Source organism: Atractosteus spatula, chromosome 14 (genome assembly GCF_055471065.1).
Source record: "Atractosteus spatula isolate fAtrSpa1 chromosome 14, fAtrSpa1.hap1, whole genome shotgun sequence".
Lineage (NCBI taxonomy): Eukaryota > Metazoa > Chordata > Actinopteri > Semionotiformes > Lepisosteidae > Atractosteus > Atractosteus spatula.
In genome coordinates this window covers 26,491,611-26,518,164 of record NC_142719.1, presented here as the reverse complement: position 1 = coordinate 26,518,164, position 26,554 = coordinate 26,491,611, and the positions used below count along the sequence as shown (strand labels likewise).

The 26,554-nt window shown below is 37.5% G+C and overlaps 1 protein-coding gene across 5 annotated transcripts; it reads right to left on the bottom strand.

Annotated features, from left to right (window-relative positions):
• Positions 1–231: 231 nt before the first annotated feature.
• On the bottom strand, positions 232–25,245 carry LOC148820985 (prolyl 4-hydroxylase subunit alpha-2-like). Of its 5 annotated transcripts, XM_088933505.1 has the most exons (17): positions 25,171–25,200; positions 17,589–17,687; positions 16,819–16,897; positions 16,192–16,288; positions 15,301–15,452; positions 13,677–13,814; positions 12,618–12,857; positions 10,426–10,625; positions 9,400–9,576; positions 9,180–9,250; positions 8,584–8,683; positions 6,370–6,423; positions 2,845–2,904; positions 2,706–2,771; positions 1,465–1,533; positions 990–1,086; positions 232–648 (listed from the first exon to the last, which is right to left on the bottom strand). In XM_088933505.1, the coding sequence occupies exons 4-17, from the start codon at positions 16,281–16,283 to the stop codon at positions 578–580; spliced, it is 1,587 nt and encodes a 528-aa protein (XP_088789631.1). In that variant the 5' UTR covers positions 16,284–16,288; positions 16,819–16,897; positions 17,589–17,687; positions 25,171–25,200; the 3' UTR covers positions 232–577. The 5 variants fall into 5 exon arrangements, with proteins under 5 accessions (XP_088789631.1, XP_088789627.1, XP_088789629.1 ...); XM_088933501.1 differs by lacking the exon at positions 16,819–16,897 and having other exon boundaries at positions 25,171–25,244; XM_088933503.1 differs by lacking the exons at positions 16,819–16,897; positions 25,171–25,200 and adding an exon at positions 23,938–23,958.
• Between the last annotated feature and the right edge of the window lie 1,309 nt (positions 25,246–26,554).

The following is a 26,554-nucleotide window of genomic DNA, read 5'->3' as shown; positions in this document are numbered from 1 at the left end:
GACATAGGCAGGTTTGTTTCTCTTCCAGTGACAATCCCAGCATAAAAGCTCTGAACAGAAGCTGACAATGGCAGGACTTTGTAGTCATAAAGAAAATAAACTAGGTATTTACTGTGAGAAAACTATCCCAATCAAATAAAAAATATCTTTATAAAGAGGTTCAGTCTAGCACAGAATCTTCATTGACATAGAAACCTCCAATATCCAATTACATAATTAAAAACACAAAAGACCAAAAAAATCCACTTTATTGTGGAACCAAAGGACATCAGTCATGAGTTGTAATCAATCATTTAATGTTAAAAACATGAAAGGGTATTTTTCTTTTAAATAACAGTCTAAAAAAACAGATAAAGGCACCTGTGAAGAACAGTACATTTACAAAATGGGCGTTTTTGGTTTCTTAAGTGAAAGAATGCGATACCAGACACATCACACATGAGATCTCTTAAACCATCAGGTTTTGGCAATTTAACTCTGCTGTCCTTTTTGATGTGTACAGATGGGCTCCTTGGTTCTGTGACCACAACCAAAGTCGAATAAGTACCTAAGAGTTCAAAATGAAAATCTGGAGAATTTAGTCGACTTCTGTTAGCCCACAAGGTCTTCGGAACTCTTGGCCTCTCTCATGGATCCATTTGTTTGATACTGTAAACATAAAACAACAGGAGTTTACGGAAACTAAACCTTGTCACCAATGACACACTTTGCATTTTTTATTAAATTAAACCCTTCATGCTCCTACTTTACACTCAACTGTCCTCCAAAAATAAGCTTTTTATCCCCCAAAATTGTCTGTAAGAAGTTAAATAGACTAAGTTATTAAGAGTTATTATTATTAATTCTTGAGTTATTAAGAATTCAACTAGAAAAAAAGATCCACAATTGACCAATGAAGGAAGCCATTGACCTAGAGTCCAAAATCATATATAAAAACATTGCATTGTACCAAAAAAAAAACATACTAGCAAATTCTTCTTGCCACATACCCCATTTACTTCCTACTAATACTGGACATGCTGCATGTCTTGTCCTGTAGTCTCCCTCTCCACTTCTGAAAAGGTTATACCAGAACACCGCAGTGCCCTGAGGAGAACATGAAAACATGATAAGGCTGTGCACACCTTCATTTACCTCCAGATCCCATCCCTCTTGAAATATTTCTTAATCACATCATAAATTCTTATGTTTACCAACGGAATTTGTGGTCTAGATTTCATAGGTTAATGGAACGCTTCAGGAATTGTGTAATAGTCAGTAATGGCTTGTTGAAAATTACTTTTGCAAAGTTTAGAAATTTCATCAATGTGGCACAGTTTTAGATGAGTGAATTTTGTAAACCTTCCTCTGAAGCTGTGCATGAATCACTGAGATCTATATTCATAACCGGAATTTACTTGTATCCTGGAATGGTGAAATGAGAATGTTATTTTAAAAGGACAGTATATCAGCACTGACACTCACCTTTCTGGGCCAGATTGCTGCACCAAAATCTGGAAATACTGTAGCTCCCCCAGCTTCTACGTCACTCATCTGTTACAGGTACAGAGCCATAACATGAACATTTCTCCGCTCGCAACCGCACAAACAGAAAAGTGAAAACTGTAAAGTTTCTAAAAGTGTAAAACATTTATTTTAAAAATGCATTTGATGGGACTAAATAAGGTTTTCTTAGTATTTCTTTATTCACACTGTACAAATAGTTCAGAGGTAGCAGGGGAGAGTTGTTTCACTGAGTTAAGTAGATAAGGTTCATCTTGAATGCTAATGCAAAAAATAATTTTGCATGTAACATTTGCCATTCTTCACAAAAAGAATAAAAAAGCAAATATCAGATGGGTTAAGTCCTTCCCCTTTCCCACTTATGTTTAAAGGCACAAAATGCCTGTTCATCATCTTTGTCATTAGAACTTTACACACAGTGCTTTAAATAAGACTTTTCTGTGAACTGTTCATTGTGGACTCTTTAAAATTACACACACAAATTGAGACAGAAAGCAAAACATCTGCTTTTCATAAAGCACAGTCAACACACAAAGCATGAAGCAAAGCAAAAAACGTAAAAGCATAAACATGACTGCAATAAGCTCGCATGAGTAATCAGCAGCAGTTTAAAAACAGTAAATTCAGTGGACAAAAGCCATAAACTTAATTTCAGTTCTCTTTAAGAATAAATATATTGACTAATGTTTGCATACCGAACACTGCGATAGACTAAAAGTCAGCTTTAAATTTTTCAGCTTCTTAAGAATCTGGTGTGAAATTTTTGATATCACATTTGCTTATGCGAATACAGATTAGCAGTTGATCTTGTCTCAATTCAAAACTGTTAATGGAGAACTGGAATTTGTTTCCTGTTTTTAAAACTATCATAGTTTTGCATTTGGTTATATTACAAGCAGGATATTAGACTACAATGGAATCTCTTCAAAAGTGTACCAAAATTGACTGACACAAATACTCTGAATAGGTCTTTCACCAAGCAGTTTTAAATTAGATTTGTTCGACTACACAAGCCAATGCTACCATTTTTGTGGCATGATGGGAAATAGTATTGTATTTTCTCAAACGGTGGCAATTGTTCAGTCAATTCAGGTGCAATATTGAATGGAGACTGTCTAGATTGCAGGGATGAGCAACTACACAATCTAAAACTAAGGGTAAACTTCCGTAAACTAAATTCACACCAGATATACCATACTTACATAATTTAAATAAGTAGCCACACGATTTCCAGTGCCTAATGTTTTGAAAGCATCAGGTTCATCTTTCTACAAAGATAAAATTTCAGAGTAAATTCACAGAAAGCTAGGGAAGTGCCAGGGAGCACACACAGGTACTTACGTAATTCAGATAGGTTGCAAGTCTATTGCCATCTTTCTTGAGATTGCTGTCAAAAGGTCGCTGCAACAGATGTTCACAACATTAAGCCAGATCTTTATAGTTTGCACAGCAAGACACTGCTCTGAAACTTTGGTTAAAAAATGAATAAAGGGGATATTCATCCCTGTGCAGAAGTGTCAGCAGTATCAATCTCTACCAGCTTCTTTCAATCCTGTCTGACTACACTGTGGCCTGGGGAAAAAACCAAAAGTTCAGATCTTTTCTTCTTCAAGGACAAACGCCTTCAGCTGCTGAGTCTGTAATTTATCATTTTCAGTTAATTGCAACCTTCATTAAAAGCCAAATAAAGGTAAATGTCAAGGTTGTATCGTTAAAATCAAAATCATATAACGAAGAGGGTGATATTCATGCAAGATTAAATATTTGAATGCAAGTGTATAAACATAAAAAATGCAAACTGCAATGAAGATACAGAGATGGAAAGGGATAACGGCAATCCATCTATCCAGTATCTATACATGCTTGGTGTAATATATACATATAAAAATCTCTTCCAGTGCCTAATTGCTTGAACAAAAAACGATCAAAATGCTTTAACAAGAAAATGTAACTGTATGGCTGTCAGTTATAATTTTCATTACTCAGATTTTATTAAATGTGCAATTGTGATCTGCATGCAAAGGATTACTATAATTACTAATGTAAAAGGGATGCGGTAAAAAGTTTTAAAGGTTTCCTCTAATTGATAAGATTACAGTACACATTTCTTGAAAAACAGGAAAATAAAGTCTGTTCAGTTTAAGATTAATCTGATTTGAAAATTTCATGATTCAACAGAAAATGACGACAGCAGCATCAAAACCAGGGGATCTTCCTGTGTCATACCGTATATATAACATTCTAATTCTGCATATATTAATAAAACATCTTGACTAGTTATTTAAAAAAAAACCCAAGATGGTGATCTTGCTAATGAAATTTGTTTCAAAATACCAACACTTTATCTCCATTTTAATGTATGTTAAAGACTTTCTGGGAACTAACTTTTTGTGACAGATGGGCCAATTAACTACTATGTTGTCTGACTGTCCATCTAATTAGTATTTAAGTGTAGCAGATGCAAAGTCTAGTAGCTTTCCTTTAGAAGTGGCCAACACAATTAATAAATGTAACACTGATGCCTAACCCTTTACACAAAGGGTTGTTGGAATCTTGGAATAAATGACCAAGCAAATAGGATTGGATTCAATGACAAGATATACCTGGATAAGATCCAATGAGAAACTAAAAACCAAACAAATATATACATGTATATAAATATATACAAACAAACTGGATGAGCTTCCTCTCATTTGGAAACTTCTTGTTCTTAACTCTGGAGTGCCAGAGTTTGTGTGTCCAGTATTTACAAAGTACTAAACAGTTACTGTATACTCCAGTGGACAATAATATAGTTTTAATTATGTTGTGAAGTGAGGATAAAAAATGAAATAAAAGTATTAACTATAAAGATTTAAACATCCAAGTCAAGTGAAGTTTCATTAAAACAACCAACTACTCAAACTGAGCAGGGTAAGCAAAACAGAAAAGCTGTTCTAGACAGTTCAGAGATGAACTCTACAGACTGAACCATATTTGTAGACAATTTACTTGATAATTCATTTTGTACCCTACTACGGTGATCACACAGAAAACTTGACTCCCCCCCTTAAATACTTGGTATTACAGTCAACTAGTTACAGTGGCCTCCAAAAGAACAGGGACAAGAGTTAAAATCAGCCTATTATAGTTAAATGCTCAGGAAATTTGGATTTCAAATCACAAGATGAATACAAGACAAAAGCAGAGAATATCCCCTTTTAAGCATGGAAAGTTTTATGCATAAATGTTTTACCGTTATAAAACAACTACTTTTTTATCAACCCCCACATTTTAGATGAGCATAAGTATTGGAACAAATGGGTTTACAGGTGTTTCTAATTGCACAGACGTTACACGTTACATACATTTCACACACATAAAAGAGCTGTGACGGTCTAGGCGTGGTTGAGGTCTTTTGAAATTGCTTCTAAAGTCTTTCATTTGAATTAGTCAGCAAAAACACACACGAAGACCAAAGAACTCACTATGACAGAAAAGAAGGCCATTTTCAAAATGAGAGGAAAGAAAATAACCATTAGAGAAATTGGTAAGACTCTTGGCATTGCAAAATCTGGAATGTTTACTTTTTCTTAAGAACTACTGGAGGAGTCAAAAACAGGGCGTTCCAAAAAGAAAAATGCAGTGGTTAACAGAAAAATATTTCTAAGTGTAAAGAAAACCCCCAAAATGACTGTCAGTGAAATCAAAAGTAATCTCCAGAGTGTGGGAGTGCAAATCACGAGTATCACAGTCCGCAGAAGACTTCACCAAGAAAAATTCAGAGGCCGTAGTGCAAGGGGTAAGCCCCTCATCAGCAGCAAGATCAGAAGGACTCCATTCGAATTTGCAAAAAAATATCGAGATGAGCCACGGGAGTTTTATGGACAGTGATGGAAAGGCTAAAGCGTGGAGAAAAACAGGAACAGCCAATGATCATGAGCATACCAAATAAAGCATGATGGGATATCATCGCTTGGGCATGTATGGCTGCTTCCAGAACAGGATCAATGGTCTTTACTGATGACTTAACTGAAGTGGAACATTTTAAATTGGCCAAGTCAATCACCAGATCTGAATCCAATTGAGCATGCATTTTATTTGTTCAAAAGGAGACTGAAGGCAGAAGCCCAACCAACAAGCAAGAACTTACTGTAAACAGACTGCAGTTAAAGCTTGGCAAAGCATCTCAAGTGAAGAAACAAAGTCTGGTGATGTCAATGGGACAGAGCAATAACTGCTTGATGCAGTTATTGCAAGCAAGGGATTTGCAACGAAATACTGACTTTTTCCCACTTCTTTAACTTGCTTTAAGTGTTCCAATACTTATGTTCACCTAGATTTGGGGAGACTTAACAGAACATATGCTTGCTGAAAATGATTAATTGTGTTTGCAAAATATATCCTCAAAATAAAAGGTGACCTTCTGAACTCTGACTCAGAATAATTTGTTTTTTGTGAATATCATTTTCTTGTGTATACAACAGGGAAATGCAAGGGTTTTTGTCCCAATACTTTTGGAAAGTACTGTACTGTATGAGTTTTTTAGAAAACAAAGAAGTTTCAAATAAGATACTAGAAAAAGAAGGTATTCTGGTCACAGAAAGACCATCTCAACCCATCATTTGGAATTTAAAATGTATTTAATGTATTTTGAATCAATAAATTGTAGTTTTCATACAACAGTTATAGGCATACATTTCCATTTGAATACACAATTTAGACAAAAGATGCCTCTGTGTGTTACAGCAATATCAGTCTTGGATTCTTGGTCAAAGTGCAAAAAATCCAATTGTATTGTGGATGTGCTGTTTAGCAAGTTTGTAAAAAAAAAGCTTTCTTGACTGGCAGCTTGTTAGAAAATATAAGCCAATTGATTAATCTTACCCTTGAGAAGTCATAATGAGGCTCATACTGCCCTCCAACCCCATAGTTCGCAACCTGTTTCAAAACATAAAAAATAACAGTATAAAAATAAACTGCATTTACATAAAACTGCCAGTTAACTACCAATCAAAGTTCTAATCAATGGTAATTAAGTGTCCACAGATAATTACTACTGAAAATGCTAGGTTAGGAAACTACTATGTATCTACAGAAACATAACATTCTCCAAAGCCTTAAAGTTTTATATAAAATGAATTAAATCCTAAGATTCAGATTACATAAGGTGCAATGTATATGTACATATCTACAAGTGAAAATATTCTATGTGCTATGTTCCAACGTTTATTAAAAAATGTTAAAAGACTAATGTTAGACATTAAGGTTATAAAGGTTTAGTAAACATTTATAAAATTCAAAAGTGTACACATATAACTTAAGTACAGATCATGAAAAAAGTACCCTATTTAGGAAGTACACAGTACCTTACAAATATATTTAGACCTTGCACATCATTGCTGTAGCATAGTAATTGTTAAATATGAAAAATAGTTCTGTTGCTCATCAACAGGGACTTGAAATCTTGTCAAGACTGATGGGAACATGGACAAAGTCACATACCCTCTAGACCAGTATTGAATTTTCTTCAACCCATTGTAGCGGCAAGGCTTATTAAAAATACAGGGATTAAGTTTGCTGCTCCCCTTGCCAGTCCCTCTCTCCCTCATCTCAGTGGTACTGGATACAGAAAGGCCATTCCATTTGGTTCACATTTAAGGTGTTTTTCTAGCTGATAGCTAGTTTCCTGATAAGGAACAGCTCCCAAGGCTGAGATTCACCAGCCACCCTAATAAATGGTCATCTCTGGCCCCTCATCCTCCACCTCGATCAGCCAATCAGGAACCGGTAGGGCAGGTTAACCCCACTTGGGTCTCGAATGCCTGCGGAACATTCAACCAATGAAAGACCGTAGTTCCTCCAGATAAAACAGGCAGCACAGGGCCCAAAAAGTGGCTCCTCCGGGACATCCTCAGACTCATCTTGGACAATCACATAACGGCCAGTGTGTCCGAGTGCCAGGACTTTACTTTGTTCTAAGAGTCGAGAACGGAGGTCGCCCGCGCGTAACCAAAGGATCCGCCCAAGGTTAGCCCAGCAGCAAGCCTCGTGAACCGCCGGTACCCACCGCGAACGCTCGCCTGATCAACGAGTGAACTACGGTCGGAACTGTCGACAGCTGAATATCAGTAGTCAGGACTAGCGCTACATTGGGAATGAACCGGTCTTCTTCCCATCTAAAGAGTGTGACTTGCTTGGACCCGCAGTCGCTTTCCATGTGCAAACTCTCGCTAGTTCAGCCAGGACTAACTAGCCAGTCTTCAGAGAGCCCACTGCCAGCGTGTTGCGGCAGGAATCTCTCCCTCCTTCTCCCACACCTCACGCGAACCAGGACTGCCTGGCACCGGGCCAGAGGACACCGCTTGGACGCAGCAACAGCCTGTCGCTGTTCCCTTGTGTCCGCGGGAGATTTGAATCCACACAGATTGGATGAGTATTCAACATTGTGCATTATAGCTCGAGAATTCAATTGTTACCTCAACCCCAGTTGATATCAATTTAATTCCTATGAGTGACGTACTCGCTTCGAGTATCTAGTGTAGAAGTTGTAATCAAAGTTCATTTACCAAACGGTAAAAATGAATTGTATACTGAATGTATGTCCCTCTTGGTATTTGTAACTCTTTGTTATTGAATATATACCTTTTGTATTCTCCTAACCCTCACTCTTAAGATCTGTTATGTTTATGCACATTTTATGTATTAATAAATGTATTGTCATGTATTAGTATCCCTGTGTGTACGTGTCGAGTTATCCCGCAAGGTAGGGTTTCTAATAGCCATCAAAGAATCATTTTGTGACTTACTGCTACAATTAATAATTGTCCCAGTAAATGCATAAAACCCCTACACCATGAATATCCTCTTTTCTCTTGTTTTATTCTAAATGTGACTGTGAGGAGAATAATGCCTTTGTGTGACACCAAATAGAGCAACTTTAGAAATAAACCACACAAGGCAGCTCTTTTAGAAATCAGAGTCCCACTACACAAGGTGGCTTTACAAATTCTTACGAAATACATCACATCTCACAAAAATGAAGTGCTTGTGGGTGTGTGCATATTTGAAGGACTTTATATGGAGACAAAAAGAAAGCACCTGCAGTAGTTCTGCTGTCTCTACGGTCAGTCCGGTAATGTCCTCTATCCTCTGGTTGACACGGGCAATAACAGGGTCATCCTCCCCCTCTAGCCAGGCACTGAAAAGACAAAGAGGCAACATGAACTACCCAGAAACCTCTACTGTGGCTGACATTCTCCACCTCACTGTTTGACACTAAAAAAAGTGTGGAATATGCTTTGATATTATACGTTAAAACCATATTTTGAAATACTGAAGCTTTGTTTTTTCCTTCTTTTTATGTTTTAAAGTATATGTACTATGCTTATAGTTAATCCCAATTTAAGCAAATAAAAAACAGTCTGGTTCCCCAAAACAGATGGGCGACCAAAGAAAACTTTTAGGCACTCTGCAGCAGAAATCAAGGATATTTCTTTAACTACTGGCATTTCTAAAAAAACATGGAGCAAGCTCATTCTCGGCACACAAAGAACAGTACTGAAGTACTTTTGGAAAATTATTTCTTGCACACAGCTTTAAAGTACATCAAGTTGGATATAAGCAAAGCAAACAAAGCACAAATACCAAGCTGAAAACTCAGAAAGCTAGACCTGTTCAGTATCTGATATACTCACCTTTTTGATACTCGGTAATTGGCCACAGTCAAAACTCCAGACTTTGGGTCCCTGACAGTGGCTCTTGCCAGCTTTATAAAACAAAATGAAATGCTGATGTGGAGTCAACCATTTACATTTTCTGTATTATGTATTGTATAATGATAGGTAGGTAGGTAGAAAGAAGGAAAATCATACTTGGACTAGTACATTAAATTCAAAAGATCGTAACAAGACTTACCCTTGGCTTGGCAAGCTCTTTTATTTTCTCAATCTCTGCATCTGATAGGACATCAAGGTAGCGGACAATGTGAGGACTGTCCCACTCATCTTCCTCCTTCACCGGGGCAAGCAGCAGCCTGGGGCTTCTGTTGCCATCTTGGTAGCGACAGAAGAGCCTGCTCTGTCTCTGAATTGTCTGTAATGATATATTGGATGGGAACATTTGTCTTCTTCGGACAAATAATGAAACTACACGGTCAAAACTGCTCCGTTAGTCTGACAAAAGCTCAATTACATTGTAAGCAGGGTTAAGACACCCCAGACTTCCATTGGGTCGCACTGGCTAGTACATACCTCCACTGACCTGTACCACCACTTCAAAATCATCTACAATCATTCATTAAATCAATTCCTAGGAGGAGTGAGGTGTTTCTGCCTGCCAGTTTCTCCAGTCCCCCTACCATAGCTGAACGTAGTCCAACCAAATATAGTATATTATTATCAAGCTCCAGAGTCTTCCTGGAATCTAATGTATTTTATAAACTATCTTTTTAAAACCAAAATGCAAAATATTTCCAATTAAGCATTTAGATGGAGATATGAAAAATATCTTAAAAACAAAAGGTCCTGTAGCCCCAAGCACTAATATTTTCAACAGAATTTGAGTAGGTCAGCAATGTCTTCATTGTTTTGTATTTGATAATCTCATCAGCTGCTTAAGTATTTTGCTAAATGCTTTGGATAGGTTCTGCTCAGAACAACACAGAGCAAAAGAACCACTAAAAACGTTGATAAACGAAGCCCAGAAAGAATGTTGGAAATCTATTTCACAATTGAAAAAAAAATGTTTTTATCTTAATGGATCCAGAATGCTATCTGTAGACTATTGTCTTTGCACTGTTTGTTGCCTGAATGAATCACACTTTTACTTTGTAAAACGGGGAGCTTTGAGAACAAATCCCCTTGTTGTTAATTGATTTATAAATATGGTAACTATGGTCATTTCCAGGAGTGGCCCTTGAGACGAAATCTCCTCAGCTCTTACCATTTTCACTCCCTCTCCTCGGCACAAGGCCTCATACGTTTCTCTCTCCGGCAGGTAGTCGGGGGGCCTTACATAGGTCCCCAGTTCAATGGGTGTTTCTGTGGCCGGAGGCTGCTCGGTCTTCTCGCGCTCTCGCATTTCTTTGGCATACAGCTTCTCAAAGTACCGCAGATTCCCTCCCGCTCGCTGATGGTTCGGATCTGTTGCCATGACACACGGAGCAAGCACGGAGAAATTACTGAAAATGAAAACCCTGCTAATTCCAGGAAACAAAAGCTTCGTTGGCTTTCCAAAAGAGCTTTACGAGCTGACGTATTCTAAATATTATGGCATGGACCTAATCACAAAATAAGCTAAATATCACTTCAAAAAATCTTTAGGGGTGGATTTTCAACATCTACTAAGTGGGTTTTTCAAAATATGTTTTTAAATGTTTATACTTAAGAACTATGGCATATCATAACAGACTAATTTAGAAAGAGAACAGGCTCTATAATATAGCTGAGAAGCATTCAAGAATCTCCACTGTGCACAGCAGAGAATTGTTTATTTTATGCTATACTGCCCTCTTGTGGTTACTACATGTCTTTGTTGTACAGTATTTTACAGCCTTGTGCCTTGAACCTTAAAAAACATTAAATAACTAGACTGGAAATGTCTTCTTGCTGTTATCCAAAAAGCTTTTTTGTGTTCAGCCGACCGTATAATATTTATATTTGGGTAGGATTATTTCAATGCTAAAAAAAAGTAACTTCATTACATCTACATTAGGTAACATGTTTAGTGTTACAGCAGCCATATCACCCTGCAACTCACAACTGGCAACCCACTGAAGCTAAGCAGGTGGGAGCCTGGTCAGTACCTGGATGGGAGACCTCCTAGGAAAAACTAAGGTTGCTGCTGGAAGAGGTGTTAGTGGGGCCAGCAGGGGGCGCTCACCCTGTGGTCCACGTGGGTCCTAATGCCCCAGTATAGTGATGGGGACCCTATACTGTAAACAGGTGCCGTCCTTCGGATGAGACGTAAAACCGAGGTCCTGACTCTCTGTGGTCATTAAAAATCCCAGGGCGTTTCTCGAAAAGAGTAGTAGTGTAACCCTGGCATCCTGGCCAAATTTCCCATTGGTCCTAACCAATCATGGCCTCCTAATAATCCCCTTTTTTTAACATCACTTTATTAACCCTTTACAATTTCTTGCATTAGGAATTTTCTTTTCGCAGACCCCAGCTTGCTCTCCATGAGACACACAGACAGGGAGAGAAGCTGGGGGTCAGAGCGCAGGGGCTGCCATTGTACGGCACCCCTGGAGCAGTTGGGGTTAAGGGCCTTGCTCAGGGGCCCAACGGAGTAGGATTCCTCTGCCGGCTGCAGGATAATCCCCATCTATGAATTGGCTTCATTACTCTCTGCTCTCCTCCCCACTGCTCACCCACTGTGGTGAGCGTTCTGGCGCACTATGGCTGCCGTCGCATCATCCAGGTGGATGCTGCACATTGGTGGTGGTGGAGGGGAGACCCCATTACCTGTAAAAGCGCTTTGAGTGGAGTGTCCAGAAAAGCGCTATATAAGTGTAAGCAATTATTATTATTATTATTATTAGTGTTAATGCTCTGCAGAAAATATTTCAGGATTTTAATATTTCAGGGATGGGCGGGGCAGCAGATAATCAATAGGATGAATACTAAGAAGACATAACATCACATGATGTGAAAATTAAGTGTGTCACTGTAAAATGTATATTGTCAGCAAAGTCTTTGAAAATCTCACCTTGTCCTGAATTTAGAAATTATAACCAAAATAAGACATTATTACAAAGGCATTACTACTAAAATATGAATAAATACAATATAATGAAATAATAAATGTAACATAACACTGTTTTGTTGCATCTTTATCTGTTTTTATTATTTTGGGTGATACTTAGTGGAGTTATTTTTAAAATTATTAGTTCTGATAAGGTCATTAAAAGCCATATCATACGTGCATGTAACTATTAAAGAGGACGCCAACTATTTAATCTTTAGAGAAAAGATTCTTTGTACTGCCGATTTTATTGGCAGGTGGGAAATTCTGAACTTATGATTTATGAATTGGAGACCAGCATTCAAATTCAGACTATCACTTAAGAATGCTGAAAGACATCAGTCCAGACACAGAATGAACTGGGAGAATGGCAGTGGACAGCAACTCACCTACTACAACCAGACGTCTGGTCAGCTCTATGGCCCGAGGAATGTCTCCCATCTGATACACGGAATAGCTGAGGTAGTCAAGAACATCCGACTTTGTAACGACAGCCTCTTCCCCCTCATCCAGCTGCTTAAGAGCCTGCTGCATCCACAGCACTGTGTGGTAGTAATCTCCTTCATTGTAGGCTGTCTTCCCCATGTCATAACAGTCATCCACAGTCAGGACTGCATTGAACTTCACACCTAGAGATGCACACACTCATTAGCTTCATGCATGTCTTTTCTAAGGGTCACACCAACACTAATAGTTTTTTTTTTACCAAATACAAAACACAAAGCTTCTACTAAATAGGTTTGTGTGTTGCCGTTTCCTTTCTACATCTGACTTTCTTAATCTCTATGGCTTGCAGAATAGTAACCATAATTATTTTAGCAAAAAGTCACACAAAGTTATCAACTCTATCCTAAGTCCAAACATATTTTTGTTTGTTAAGCCTTACATTTCATAGGCTTTCAAATCTCACCTAACCAAATACAGTATGATAATTCTAATTCAGCTTCTTCTAAGAGAGACAACTTGGCAGCCTGAGAGACAAATCTCTCAGGGCAGAAATGCTGAAGGCACATCAACCCAATTTAAGAAGGGGGCACATAAATAACCTCTCGGGAAGACTGCAGTGGATCAACACTTTATAAATAACACAAGTTCAGAAGATAAGACCCAGCTATACTAAGAAAGCTATGCATTTGCCAGTTCACTAATTTGTTTGGACTTGTGCGCTGCATCACCATGGTTGCAAAACAAAGTGACTGGAAATAGATGAGACAGATGTGTTATTTTCCAGCATATAAACCACTTTCCTTAAACACAGATTACAAGACTTACAAGATTAAAATTGAAGCATATGGCAAAAACTTAGTTAATGGACAAAAGATGATCTTAATCCTTAACCTCAAACTTGCTTAAATCCTACATGTCCAAGAAACCCCTGAGTCTCTCCTACTTCACAGTCACATGATCAAAGTGGGCTGGTTTAGCTCCCAGCATTCCCTGCTGGGTACCTGGAAGTCTTCCTTTGGAGATACTCTCCGGGTCCAGTTTGTAAGTGTCCTGCAGCCGCATCAGTGCTTTGGCTGCTCCTTTCTCATCCTCCTCATCTGGGAAATACTGCCGGTGAACCGATATATTGGAAATGAAACCTTCACAAATCAGGAAATAGGAGAAAATAAGCTCAGAAGCAGTTCTTTTACATTGCAAAAAAAATGTTAAAAAAATGTTACTCATGTATATATATATAATCAGGTTTAAATTTTCCAGCCCCTTCTACCTTAATATTTCCTTTCATCTTTACAACATGATTCCTTTGATAAACTACTCACTTGCTAAATCACATTGACCTACTTTTTAAACACATTAGCTCTCAAATGAAGTTAGATAAAAAAATGAAACCTGCCCTAACAAAATATCCATATGACCCAGCATGCCACATGACATCACCTGCCAGCTATGTTCCTTTCCTGAAGTAAAATTAAAAGAGAAAAGCTGATCAGCATGCTTTAAGCCTCGACTTTCAATCCAGGCTTGTACATCCTTCTTTCCTGAACACACACTTCTTTATTTCTTCTAATCAGCTGTACATCATTTTTATGAAAAAAAAAACGAACACAGATTCGCTTTAAGGGCAAACTCGCAAAAGCTTTTTGCATCCAAAAATAATATTTCTCGCTCTAGCTATCCAGTTTGGCTCTAAATGACAGATGAAACAGTCTTATTAGATGGGCGGCATATAGACATTTCTCCCCGATAAGGATGAAGGTGAGGTTTGTAACACCTCACAGCCAAGAGGAAGCCTCCTGCTTTTCTCAGTGCTACACAATTGACCAAGAGAAGTGTGACATTTGCAGTGCGAGAACAGCTGTGGCAGATGAAAAGACTTTGGATTGGATTTAGGCAACTGGCCCTAGAAAACAGCCCACAACCAGATGGGGCGCCTTTCATCTCCCATTCTCAGCAATACCACAAATTCACAGCTTGCTTCCACGTCACAACGCGAGGACTGAGGTTAAATATACATCAAATTAAAGCTGAATTTTGATTTTTTTAAACCCAATCACGATAACCTGGGTAGGCGAGGAGAGAAAAAAAAAGATTTTCTTTGCCAAGAAACATTAAATTCTAGATCTTCTTATTACACTATATAAATGTAAGGAATTATTATTACTACTATTATTCTTTCACCGAGAGGACATCTTCCTCCATGCATTTCCTGGGGAATTTTAATTTTTTTTAGAGATTTGCTTGTCAGGACACGCATCGAATACATAGCCATGTACAGGTATGGAAGAGAAATTAATTGAATTAATTTGTGAGTATACCCCAGGATACCCCAAGGCTGCAGCATATGAAAACTCTTCAAGGCACAGACTACCAGACATTTTGAGGGCCAGAGGGGAGAGCAAAGGAAATCCTTAAGTTCCCACAGCAAATCAGCAAATTCAGGTCAGGCGGTTTGCATACAAAGCTCCGGGCACCAATGAAAAATCTTTGGTTTTAATCAATAATGTTGGCCTGGGCTATGACCACCAAATCCTTCTGTGATCTTATGACAGCAGTGCTAGCAATCTCAAACACATCCAAACAAACTTCTTGACCACTGCAGCTGAGCCTGCATTTTCCTCCCCCTACCATCGGCTGGGTCCTGCAACACCATGTTCTCCAGTTCTGACCACTCAGTGTTCAGCCTCTTCATTAACTTGTAAGCATTGACCGGGTGGGCCAGGTACCCCTCTGGGTCTGCAGTGGAGGTACGGGTCAGTGCGTCTAATCTGTTGGCCCAACTACAACAAAAAAAGAAAACTGTGATGCCAAACAGCTTTTTGGTAATCTGCACCTTCCTTCCATTTGACAGTATTCACCAACCAGCTTCACACTTACAAATCACACCACCCCTAATTACTCACACAATACCCTGAAGGGTTTTAGTTCAGCACTAGTAAAAAAATAAAATTCGAAAAAGTTTATAACAAAATATGTACAAATGAGGAGGCCATTTGGATAACCTAGCCCTTTCACAGCCGTTAATTGATCCAAGAGTCTCACCCAGCTGTTGCCTGAAAGAAGGCAGGCTATCACCTTCATTAAAATAACTTGCACCACACTCCCACAACCCTTTGGGTAAAGCAGTGCCTCATTCCTGGTTTTAAATGCACTTCCATATAGTTCTTGTTTCACTATCCATTCTAAAGAAATCAGCTGGGTTGGATTTGAGGATTTTGAATACTTATATCAGGCTCCCGTGCAGCCTTCTTCATTTAAAAGTTTGATTAAAAAAAGTTCAGTTCCTTCAGTCTTTATTCTTCCATGAAAAATTGCTTGGTCACTAATACTCTGTTAAAATACACAACACTGAAAATGTGTTGTTGGTGATAGAGTAATGAAAGAAAGCATTACATTTTTAAGAAAATGCTAAGATTTCTGAGAAAGACAGTGACTATATTTTAGGAGTTTGAGATGGAATTCAAATCACGTTCCCAAAATCTTGATACACTTGGCGTTTCTGCAAATTACTGACAATACCTTTTAATTGCGGCTAACTTGGACTCCTCTGCTTGAATATACTCTTTGAGAGACTGGACAAGTTGCTGTTCTGTGAAAATCAAGTCTGTCATTTGACCTAAAAGTAAAATAAAAAAAACATACAACATTATTGCTCATAAGCATGTGGTATCTTTGAAATTAACCACAAAGGAAAATTCAGCATCTTTCAGAGCAACAGCAAAAGTAAATCTCTGAAACTCTGAAAATCTATGATTTTGATGCAGGATTTTTAATACCACACCTAGGGCCTGTGAGTTCTTCAGTGATTCAGTGATTTTTATAAGTAAGAACATTATAGACAGATGAGCTTTGATTATTTTTAGAAAAGTTACGAGGCTTGGTGATAAAAGGGCTGTGTATCATCTCCATCTAACAAAACATGAGCGCATTTGGCAAAAGATTTTAACTAAGAAATCTTCTCTATTAATTGGTATTTCTATTTAATGTTATGCTAATCTCACCAAACTGTTTTGTTTACTTTTAATCCAGCTCTGCATGAATCCAAAGAAAACAAGTGACAGAAGCCAGAATTCAGCTTGTTCAGACAATATATGACATCTGTGAACATGAATATGAGAAAAAAAACAACTTGTAGAAAGACTATACCGTTCCAATGCTTTGTCCTCCAAAGTTTAGAAATATTTTTATCCAAAAAAGGAACATCTGCTTTCACGTCAGCCTTCAACTAATAAATTATAGAGATGGAAGACAAAATGGAAACCAGAGTGAAAATAAGATGTCTCCTTTGATCTTTAGGGCTGGTGCTACCTCTTAATTTTAGCATTTTATTTGTTTTTGCAAACAAGTTTATAATGAGAACCCTGCAATTATGGTTGACTGTTTTGTGCTTACTTGTCCTCAACATCACAAAAGTTATAGGACTGAAATAAAGGAATTAAGGTGACAGCTTGGCCAAATGCTATTTATAGAGCAAAATGATCTTTCGTTGGTGTGCATTTTGTAAGTTTCTTACCGACGTATAAATATTATCTGTTGTATGGTAATGTTTCAGAGTGCTTAGCATTCCCAGACTCTCAGTAAATAAGTTTTCCAGTCTCTTTTCTTTTTATAGAGTACTACTCACCTCTGACATTTTATAGAAACTATTTTTGTTTGAATCAGAAATCCTATTTTTTGCCAAAAACATTTTCCGTAAAATAGTTATTAAAACAGAGTGGCCTGCTTAGCATACTGTCTAAATGCTTACAGAAGCATTCATTCTTAATTAATTGATATTTAGAGCACACATTCTTCCAGAAAACTACTCATTGTCTTATATTTGAAATCGTACATGAAAGAGGAGAACCCATTTTCTTAAATATGACGTATAGCTCCCTGTAACATTTTAAAGAAATTGTGATAAAGTGAACACTTACCAATTGAAGTGAAGATCTCGGCCTCAGCCTTCCAGCTGTAGCAGCACAATAGAGTGAGACACAACATCCAGCGCTTCATTTTCTCTCTGGTAGCAGAACCTAAGGAAAGCCCAAATACTCCATTAATTACATTATTTTACATTCTGAAATGCAGAGCACTTAGAGTGCTCTATACATAACGCATCATAAAAAAATGGGGGGGGGGGGGGAACACAGAATTTGAATAAACTCAAATTACTCTTAATGTTGTATAGTGATGTGAAAAAGAAAGTACACTGTCTTAAGATTCTATGGTTTTACATATTAAGATGCATCTGACCTTCACCTAGTCCTCACCAAGTGCTAATAGTAGATAAGTCTAACCTAACGTGACAAACAAATTTTACTTTGTCACAATGAGTCTTGTGTAAAAAAAGTAAGCCCCGTACAACCAAAAATTATTTGCATGAATAAGTGTTATACATCAATTGTATTTATGAAGACCAATGCAAACAATAGTCAAGTAATAGTATTTTAATTTAAGGAAAATTGATTTCCATTGATGGTGTTCATACAGTAGGTCTCTGCTTAAATAAAGAAGGTACAAAAGGAGGGAAAGCATAAACAGGCTTAAAAAGCATTTCCTTTTCTTGCCCAATATCAAAGTTAGGAGCAGGAAAATCATGACATGCACTCAGCTTCTCCCAAAATAAACTTCCTCTTATTTTCAAGTGAAATTCTTTTGGGTACTGCATCTTGGAATCACACATCATTGCTTTGTATACACCATACCTTAACAGGAGGAAAAAAATTCATGCAGTATTCAAGTGAAACTTTAAGTTGTTTTTTTTTTCTCAATGTGCTAACTGTTTACACTCTTGTGTTCATACTGCAATAATCAAATAAACTCAGTTCAACCCAATATTTATTTTGCTAGCTAGATTCAATGCATAATTACATTTTTCTGATCATCTCTTTCATTTTGAAATACCTTTCACCTTTTACCTTGACCTTCTTCTGTGTGAACAGGTCCTAGGATAGGAAAAAAAAAGGCTTCCAAAATCCAAATGCCAAATACTTAAAATCTCATTATGGAGGTTTTATGCATGAATAGTAAAGGCTTGTTTCCCCCAGAGTAAATATATGTGAATATTCTGGATTTGCTTAAGTTAGCATCTGCCACAGTGAATCATAAACTTATTTTTCATGGCTTAGATCTGAACTCCTCAAAGAGCTGGCCCTTAAACAACTGCTGCCTGCTCATAATTTCCTGCTATTCAAGTATATGGCAGCCTGGAAAGTCATGATCTGCCTGCCATATGAACTACATCTAGGTTTTGGCTCTATAACCTCCGTCTCCATGGAAATTCGTGTTGGATACCTAATGAAAAAACACTGTTGCTGATGTCATCAGCCATATTCTGCCAAGGCAGCTTCAGAGTGCTTGTTCTAGGTTAAACCCGAAAGAAAAGAACTGCAGCAGAAATCAAATCAGCTTTCCTTTATGAAAAACATAAGCCACAGATCAGGAGCTACAATAGCAGGTATAAAGAATACAAAAGATGGCAAAATATTACATTAGAAAAAAATGTTGGAATTAATGGATGAAATCTAGAAAACTGCTCACAGATTGTTTAATTAAATGTAACACGGAAAGCCTTAGAACAGCAATTCAATAATAATAATAATAATAATAATAATTCCTTATACTTATATAGCGCTTTTCTAGACACTCAACTCAAAGCACTTTACAGGTAATGGGGACTCCCCTCCACCATCACAATGTGCAGCACACAGCCGGATGATGCGATGGCAGCCATAGTGTACACACATCAGTTATCAGTGGGGGAGGAGAGCAAAGATGAAGTCAGTTCATAGATGGGGATTATTAGGAGGCCATGATTGGTAAAGGCCAATGGGAAATTTGGCCAGGATGCCAGGGTAACATCCCTACTGTTTTCCGAGAAACACCCTGGGATTTTTAATGACCACAGAGAGTCAGGACCTCGGTTTTACATGTCATCCTAAGGACAGCACCTTTTTACAGAATAGTGTCCCTGTCACTATACTGGGGCATTAGGACGCACACAGACCACAGGGTGAGCGCTCCCTACTGTCCCAACTAACACCACTTCTAGCAGCAACCTTGGTTTTTCCCAGGAGGTTTCCCATCCAGGTACTGACCAGGTTCACACCTGCTTACTTCAGTGGATTGTGAGTTGTCAGCTGGAGGGTGATATTGTTGCTGGCAAATGATATGCTTATCCTATAGTCTGTTATGGATGAAATGGCATCAACCAAAAATGCTTAATCAGAGGATCAGAAAGGAGAGATACACCATATGGATCTACCTGAGATTCATGATCTACAGTCTTATTTGAATTCTTTACTAACAGAATTTCCTGTTGGAACAAATAACGTGTACAGTAAAGTTCTAATTATATGTAACTCTGGGGACGATTAAGCCAACCTCCCCTCCATTTTTAAAAAAGGACTGTTTTCCTCGCATTAAATTAAAAGATAGTTCAGCTCATAATTACTGAACACAAGCTAAATTAGCATTTTTTTCCTCTTACTAACACAACAGTAACAATATTACAGTGCACACATAGTAGGTATGGACTTCCTCTAACCACTTGTTTCTAAATAATAATCAACGGAATTCAAGACAGTGGTTTATGTGAAAGCTGCAAATGAAAAAAAATCTCCTTAAATAGAGAAGGAAGGCTTCACCTCAATGACATCAACATTAATAGCACTCAAAACGTAGCAGTTATCATTGTGTTTTATTTTTTAGGACAGGGAAAAAAAGAACAGCACCAAACTACTTCAAACAAGCTTATATACACACTGTACATTCAATAACACAAAAACCTAACAGACAAATTGAATGATGAAAAGACCCGATTAAAATCTCAGTTTATTGTACTGTTAAAGGTAAAACATAAACATCATGAATTATCTCAATTATTTAAACAGCTCTTTAGTTCACATTACAATTTGTTTTAATTTGATCCCAGCAAAAGATTCTTGATTCAGCTGGGACATTTTGTGATTTTGAATCAACAGCTGAGAAACAATAAATAGAATAGGAGCTACACACTACTTATCCTGCTATGATTAAACTTACTTCATTTTGTTATTTGTTGTGAGTGAGGGCAGTAAATAGAAATCATTTAAGAAGGTAAATGTTTGGCCTCCAAACTGCTCATAAATATCATTCAAATCCCTAAGCCCCTGGCTTGTTCATACACTGGCTAAGAAACACAACGTGGATTCCAACAAGACAAAACATGCCAGAGAGAAAGCTTTCTCTGTGTTACCTAATAGAAATAAAAAGAACTGGCTGAAAACTCATGAATAGATAACATTTCAAAAGGGAAAGAAAATTTTAAAAAAATTAAAAGGCAGAAACAAACATCAATAAAGGTGGAACTCTGGTCTTAAACAAATATATTATTATGCTCTTGTTGGCAGCAACCTCCAGCACTAAGGAATGTGTAAATTCTTCCTGCTCAGAGTGGGAATGAATAATGAACAACCCATTCACAAATGAAGGTATGAGTTCCTGAGCTCTGCACAATCATTCCACAACCACAGTTTTTTTTGCGTCACCTGATTAAAAGGCAAAAATTGGCTTTGAAAGAAACAGTGTGTATACAGACAATTCCTTGCATTTTTCATCTCAAAGGATGCCAAAGTGCTTTACGATATAGGAAGGGACTGACTACATCCACCATGTGCAGTATCAAACCATGTAATGCACAGTAACAATAATTCTCCAGCTATGTCACTACACAACAGTGCATTTGTGTGGCGATGTGAACATTTGTTTCACCAGCTGAATTAAGGAAGAATACTCAGCAACACTGTATAAGCCTGGAGTGGAATTCAATTACCATACTGAAGTTAACATCCTGATCTGTTAAAAAGTGCAATTGCCTTGCTCCCCATGGTTAGCTATGGTATCTCCATCCATGGTGTAGCTTGAGAGGCATTCTAAAAACATCTCAAATCTTCTCAGGGACTTGATGCCTCTCAGACTGCATTGTGGTTCAAATCAATCTTAACACTATCATTTTCCTCCACATCTCTCCCACTTCATCACATTTTCTTGAAGACTGCTGCACTCAATATCAATATCAAGGTATGCTCTTTCTGTTAATTTTTTATAGTGCAATTTAAAAAAAAATAAAACTTTGCAGTATTGTATTCATTTTCTGTCATATTCTTTTCTTATTTGGCAACCTTAATTTAGATTGCCACAATGTATTAGTTAGACCCACAGTATATACAGTACATATTATAGGACAGAGAACTTTTGCTTGTATAGGCATTTTTGTTTATCTGTGGAAATTTCAGGAACATATGCCCTATAGATAAAGATAACAGTTGTTTGTCCACATGGTTGAACCACAGTATCTTTAATGGTCAAGTAGTGAAGACCATGGCCACTACAGTGTCATCCAAATATCAGCATCTCTAGAGTACAGAGTCTCCAGTCAACATTAATGGGTCATTAGTTTAAAAATTCAAATCAAGAGAGAACAGTGTCACCTACTGGTCCACCAGCAACAGTAAGAACAGCAAGCTGGTTTTTCTTTAGAGGGCCCCATTCATGGACTGACCACTCCCAGCCTTGCTTAACTTCAGGGAACTAACAAGACCAGGTTACAAAATGGTAACAGGCATCCAACTAAATATCTTAGATAAGAATGGCTTCCAGCAAACATATTTAGTCCAGGAATGTAAAGGCATTTCCAATGTAAATTTCTTATATTTCGTGTAACCAATGCAAAACAGAGAAACAAAACTGATGGCTTTTTCAGCAACAACTTTCTGAGCTGCAGTGCTATACCCAAATCACCAGTGTACAAGAAATATACTTAATACTTTTATACTTATAAGTAGTAATTATAAGTGAGTGTTATGAAATTTAAAGATGTATTTTAAGATTAAATTTAATATTGTATCCAGTCATTCACATTTCCCTTCACAATTTCAAATATTTGGGGGGAAAAATACATTTTAAAAAGTAAAACATATCTGGTTTTATAAATACAATAAGTACATCTTAAATTTGCTGCTTTGCCTTCAATGACCACTGGTCCTACTCTCAGTTTACTCTGAAAAAGAAATTATGTTTTATTTCCTAACCAGTGCAAACAAAATGTCGGATAAATTTAACAGCCAGAAAATATGCCATGGAAATCATGTAAAAAACACGAAATTGCTGTTATCACTCTCCACACAACTAGACCGTTTGTTTTTTTCTCTAGAGGATGCAAATAAAATCGCAGGGATTTACGTCCTATTTAAAATATAATTAAACTGTCTACCAAAAATGCAGTTAACGCAGACTCACTCAATTTAAACGCCAATCTTTGATGATCAGACATGCGTCATGCCACGCTCTGTATTAAAATAGTACAGTGATAAAGTTAAAATTTCATTACTCTTATTACTCTTTACAATGAATCAGAAAAATTTCCTTTCCTTCTCGAATATTCTGGACTTCGAACCGTTGTCCTATAAATACATACACAAACTAAAAGCCGTGCAGATGTTTTAACACAGCATGTAACTATCTTGAAACAAATCTGATGGTATTTAACCTCTAAACCTTTGTTGTGTCAATGGTACACAGAAACAATGTGTTCAGAAATAAAAATAAAGTGCTCGTCCTCACGGATCACTGACAATATAAAACAAGTTACATCCGTGCAATCAGCAGACTGACTTAATTGCTCTTTAAATACAATACTTTTAATACTTTTTACTACAAAGTACTTTTAGTACTTTGAAGGTACAAATTTGATGTACTGCAATTCAGTGGAACTCATTATTCACCACTGAGCACTGAATCCCAAACTATTGGAAGGTTCCCTCGAATTATATATTCACATGTTGCCTTGTATATGGCGACGAAAACACACAGCATGTAAAATGACAATCATTCAAGTGTATACAGGACTTTAACACGATATATTTTCGTCTTCCCCCATTTACTTATGCGATCACACGTTTCTGCACAAAGTTCTAAACACTCCACCCTTGCATTTCATTGTACTGCTGGCTTCCGATATGCACTCGGCAATCTCACAGTGACTTTGAGGACTAAGAGCAATCTGAGCCACACTATTCTCCATTAGCGTCCGGGAACCCCTAGGGGCCTCAGAGACTGTCCAGGGAATTTCTAGAAACAAATGGATTATATCACTCCAAGCATATTGTTATATTGGGTATCCTCTAACTATGCTTAATGAACGTTTTAACCTGCAATTCTGCTGATATTTTATCATGTAATAGCATTAATTGATCATTTAATTATATGCACGGTTTGATTTTGTTTTAAATTTGCCATTCTTACCGAGAGGGGCTTATAAACAAGGCTTTCTTCTGCCAAAAAAGTTGAAACCCGCTGTAATCCCCACCACCACAGTCGCAGAAAACACAACGCAGCTGTTATTAAAAGTCCGGTGAAGAACAGCTGCGAAATCCCTTCCACCGTTCTCCCCCGACTCCCAGATATAACATAATTTATGAATAATTCGCAGTTTTCACATTCCTGCAGCTCAAACGCCCATAGTAAAACAAAACAGGACCTGTTGCTTGTTTCACTCAGATATGCTTCTACCTCCAGGCTGAGATACACTGTAAATGTAGTTCAGATAAATCCTGTTGCCGTTGGTGACACGCTGTCACCTTGCTCATCAGTCATTGCCTTCAACATATTAATTCACTACAAGAACCTGCGCATTTCTCATTTTATGTTTGAAATTGTAATTATGCTTACACTTGAAGATAGAGTTTCAAAAACCATGTAAAAAAATGACGGTGTACAGTTCTCTGTCTCCTCCATGTGCTTTAATCAGTCTTCTTCTGTAACATCTTGACCAATAATAAAAACAGCTGTGCACGAAACCCCCAGACAGAAGGAAGGAGACATGCCTTAGACCTGAATCATTCACGCCAGCTGATGGGGATCCAAGATGAATACATTCGCACTGTGTTACATGATTTCAGTCTGAGCTATGTCCATGCCAGCCGGGATGATTCTAGAAATTCAGCACTGTTATGTTCACAGACTGGACACATTCCGACTAGAAAAAAGTGGAGTCTATTTGAATATTGGGAAACAGAGCTCGCGAGATCCTCCTATATTGCAGCTAACATTTTTTAATGTTAGTTTCGAAACAAAACAAGCTCAGTTTTGAAGACAGAAATTATAACTTGCAACTATTCGTATACCCTACCAAAGTAACGCATGTTCGTTCACAGGCGTCTTTTAGCAGCTTTCCTGGCTTTTCCCAAGTTCCAACTGAATAATATTGCGTCAATATAACATGAACATAACCTTATGTTCATGTAACAGCTCGAGTTCGCTATAACGCTGGGACATTACAAATAATTGGAGAAGATATTACATATCTCAAAATTATTGCAATAAATGTTGAAAAACTAACAAACTAAGTTGCAAAAGTACCCGCTTGCATTCTGTTTTTGCAAGCGTTTTGTCTGTAGTAAGACTGATTAAGCATACGATCTTCAAGTATGCTTCGCGGGAATATCGGAGGAGATAAGGTTAAAATTTTAAGCTTACCTTCCCTTCCTCTGTAAATCAGCTTACAAGACGTTAGTGCCATACAAACCTTACCCAATATGACTTCCCCAGTGCTGTTTCTGATTCGTACCGACTTCTTCGCTGCCACGTATGGAAACACCTCCCCTAAATTTAACTCTCTCGTGTTGAAGACATAAAATGTCTATACAAGGCGCAACACGTTTTGTGGTTTTTCAATTTTAGAGTAGAAATTGCTGGCTTATGGTAGTTTAACTAAGGTTAAACTTTTTTCAGTAAATTGAAATTTAATCATTCAGAACAGCAATGTGTAAATCCCGTGAGCATGTGAATAAAGTAGATTTTAATTCTTATAGCACATGTTAAGAGATTTAAATTTGAACTTTAACACTTGGAAACCTAACTTCAGGATGTAAGCTGTTCTTTGTGAGTTTTCTTAAACGAAAATTGAAATATTATTTTTGTTTTTAATTGATTTTTTCTGTCCATTGGGGGAAGAACTAGTTCTAATGAAATTAATGCATTTACATAAACTGCTACTATACATGTCCATTCACAAAGGATATGTGAATTTAAGGTACCGAAGAGCAAGTAAATACGGTAACGTGGAAGAGCAAGCCATGCAGGTTTGCACGTTTACATTTTCTGCAGAAGAAACAGAACATCTCCCAACCACGTATTGAGCACTAAAATTGTTTTCATGCTTTAATCTGAAACAAAAGCAGACAAGAACAATAACGGCGGCACGTTGTCTGAAAACCCATGTCCTCCAATAGCAGTTGTAACAGGACTGTTCGAAGCCGAGGTGCTGTTTTAGTTTGCACTGAGACACATTACAGCGACAGTAGTTTTAGGGATAGTTTCTTGGAATAGCAAACGGTGACGTGCGTTGTCTTTTGTATATTTATTTGAATTAAGGTATTTACAAACAAGTCGTACTTATTTGTTTTGTTTTATGAACAATGTTACAGGTATATTACACAATGCTATAATGTCGACCTGCGCGAATCTTTGCCGAGGCTACGAAGTTTAATCTTTATAAAATAATACATAGCAGTTTACTTAAATTCTAATTAATAACATCTGCTAGGATAGCATAACTCTGCTCTGCTTCTAAACAGGCCAATTATTTTTTCCCCTTGGAATAAATGTTGAATTGACACGTATCGAACTATGAGGAACATACTGAGATCATTATATTGGCAACATTTTTGAAGTACTGTAGTTGTGCTGAAAACATTTGGCACAGATGCAGTCGCATTCACTGGCTGTTAACCAGAAGCTTATCAGGCAGGGAGAAGCCTGTTGTGTTGTGCTGTAAAATCCACAAGCCACACAACAATTGTGATTTTGCACTGTGGGTGCCTTTGCAGAATTGTTCGATGTTAGAGAACCAGACACAGTG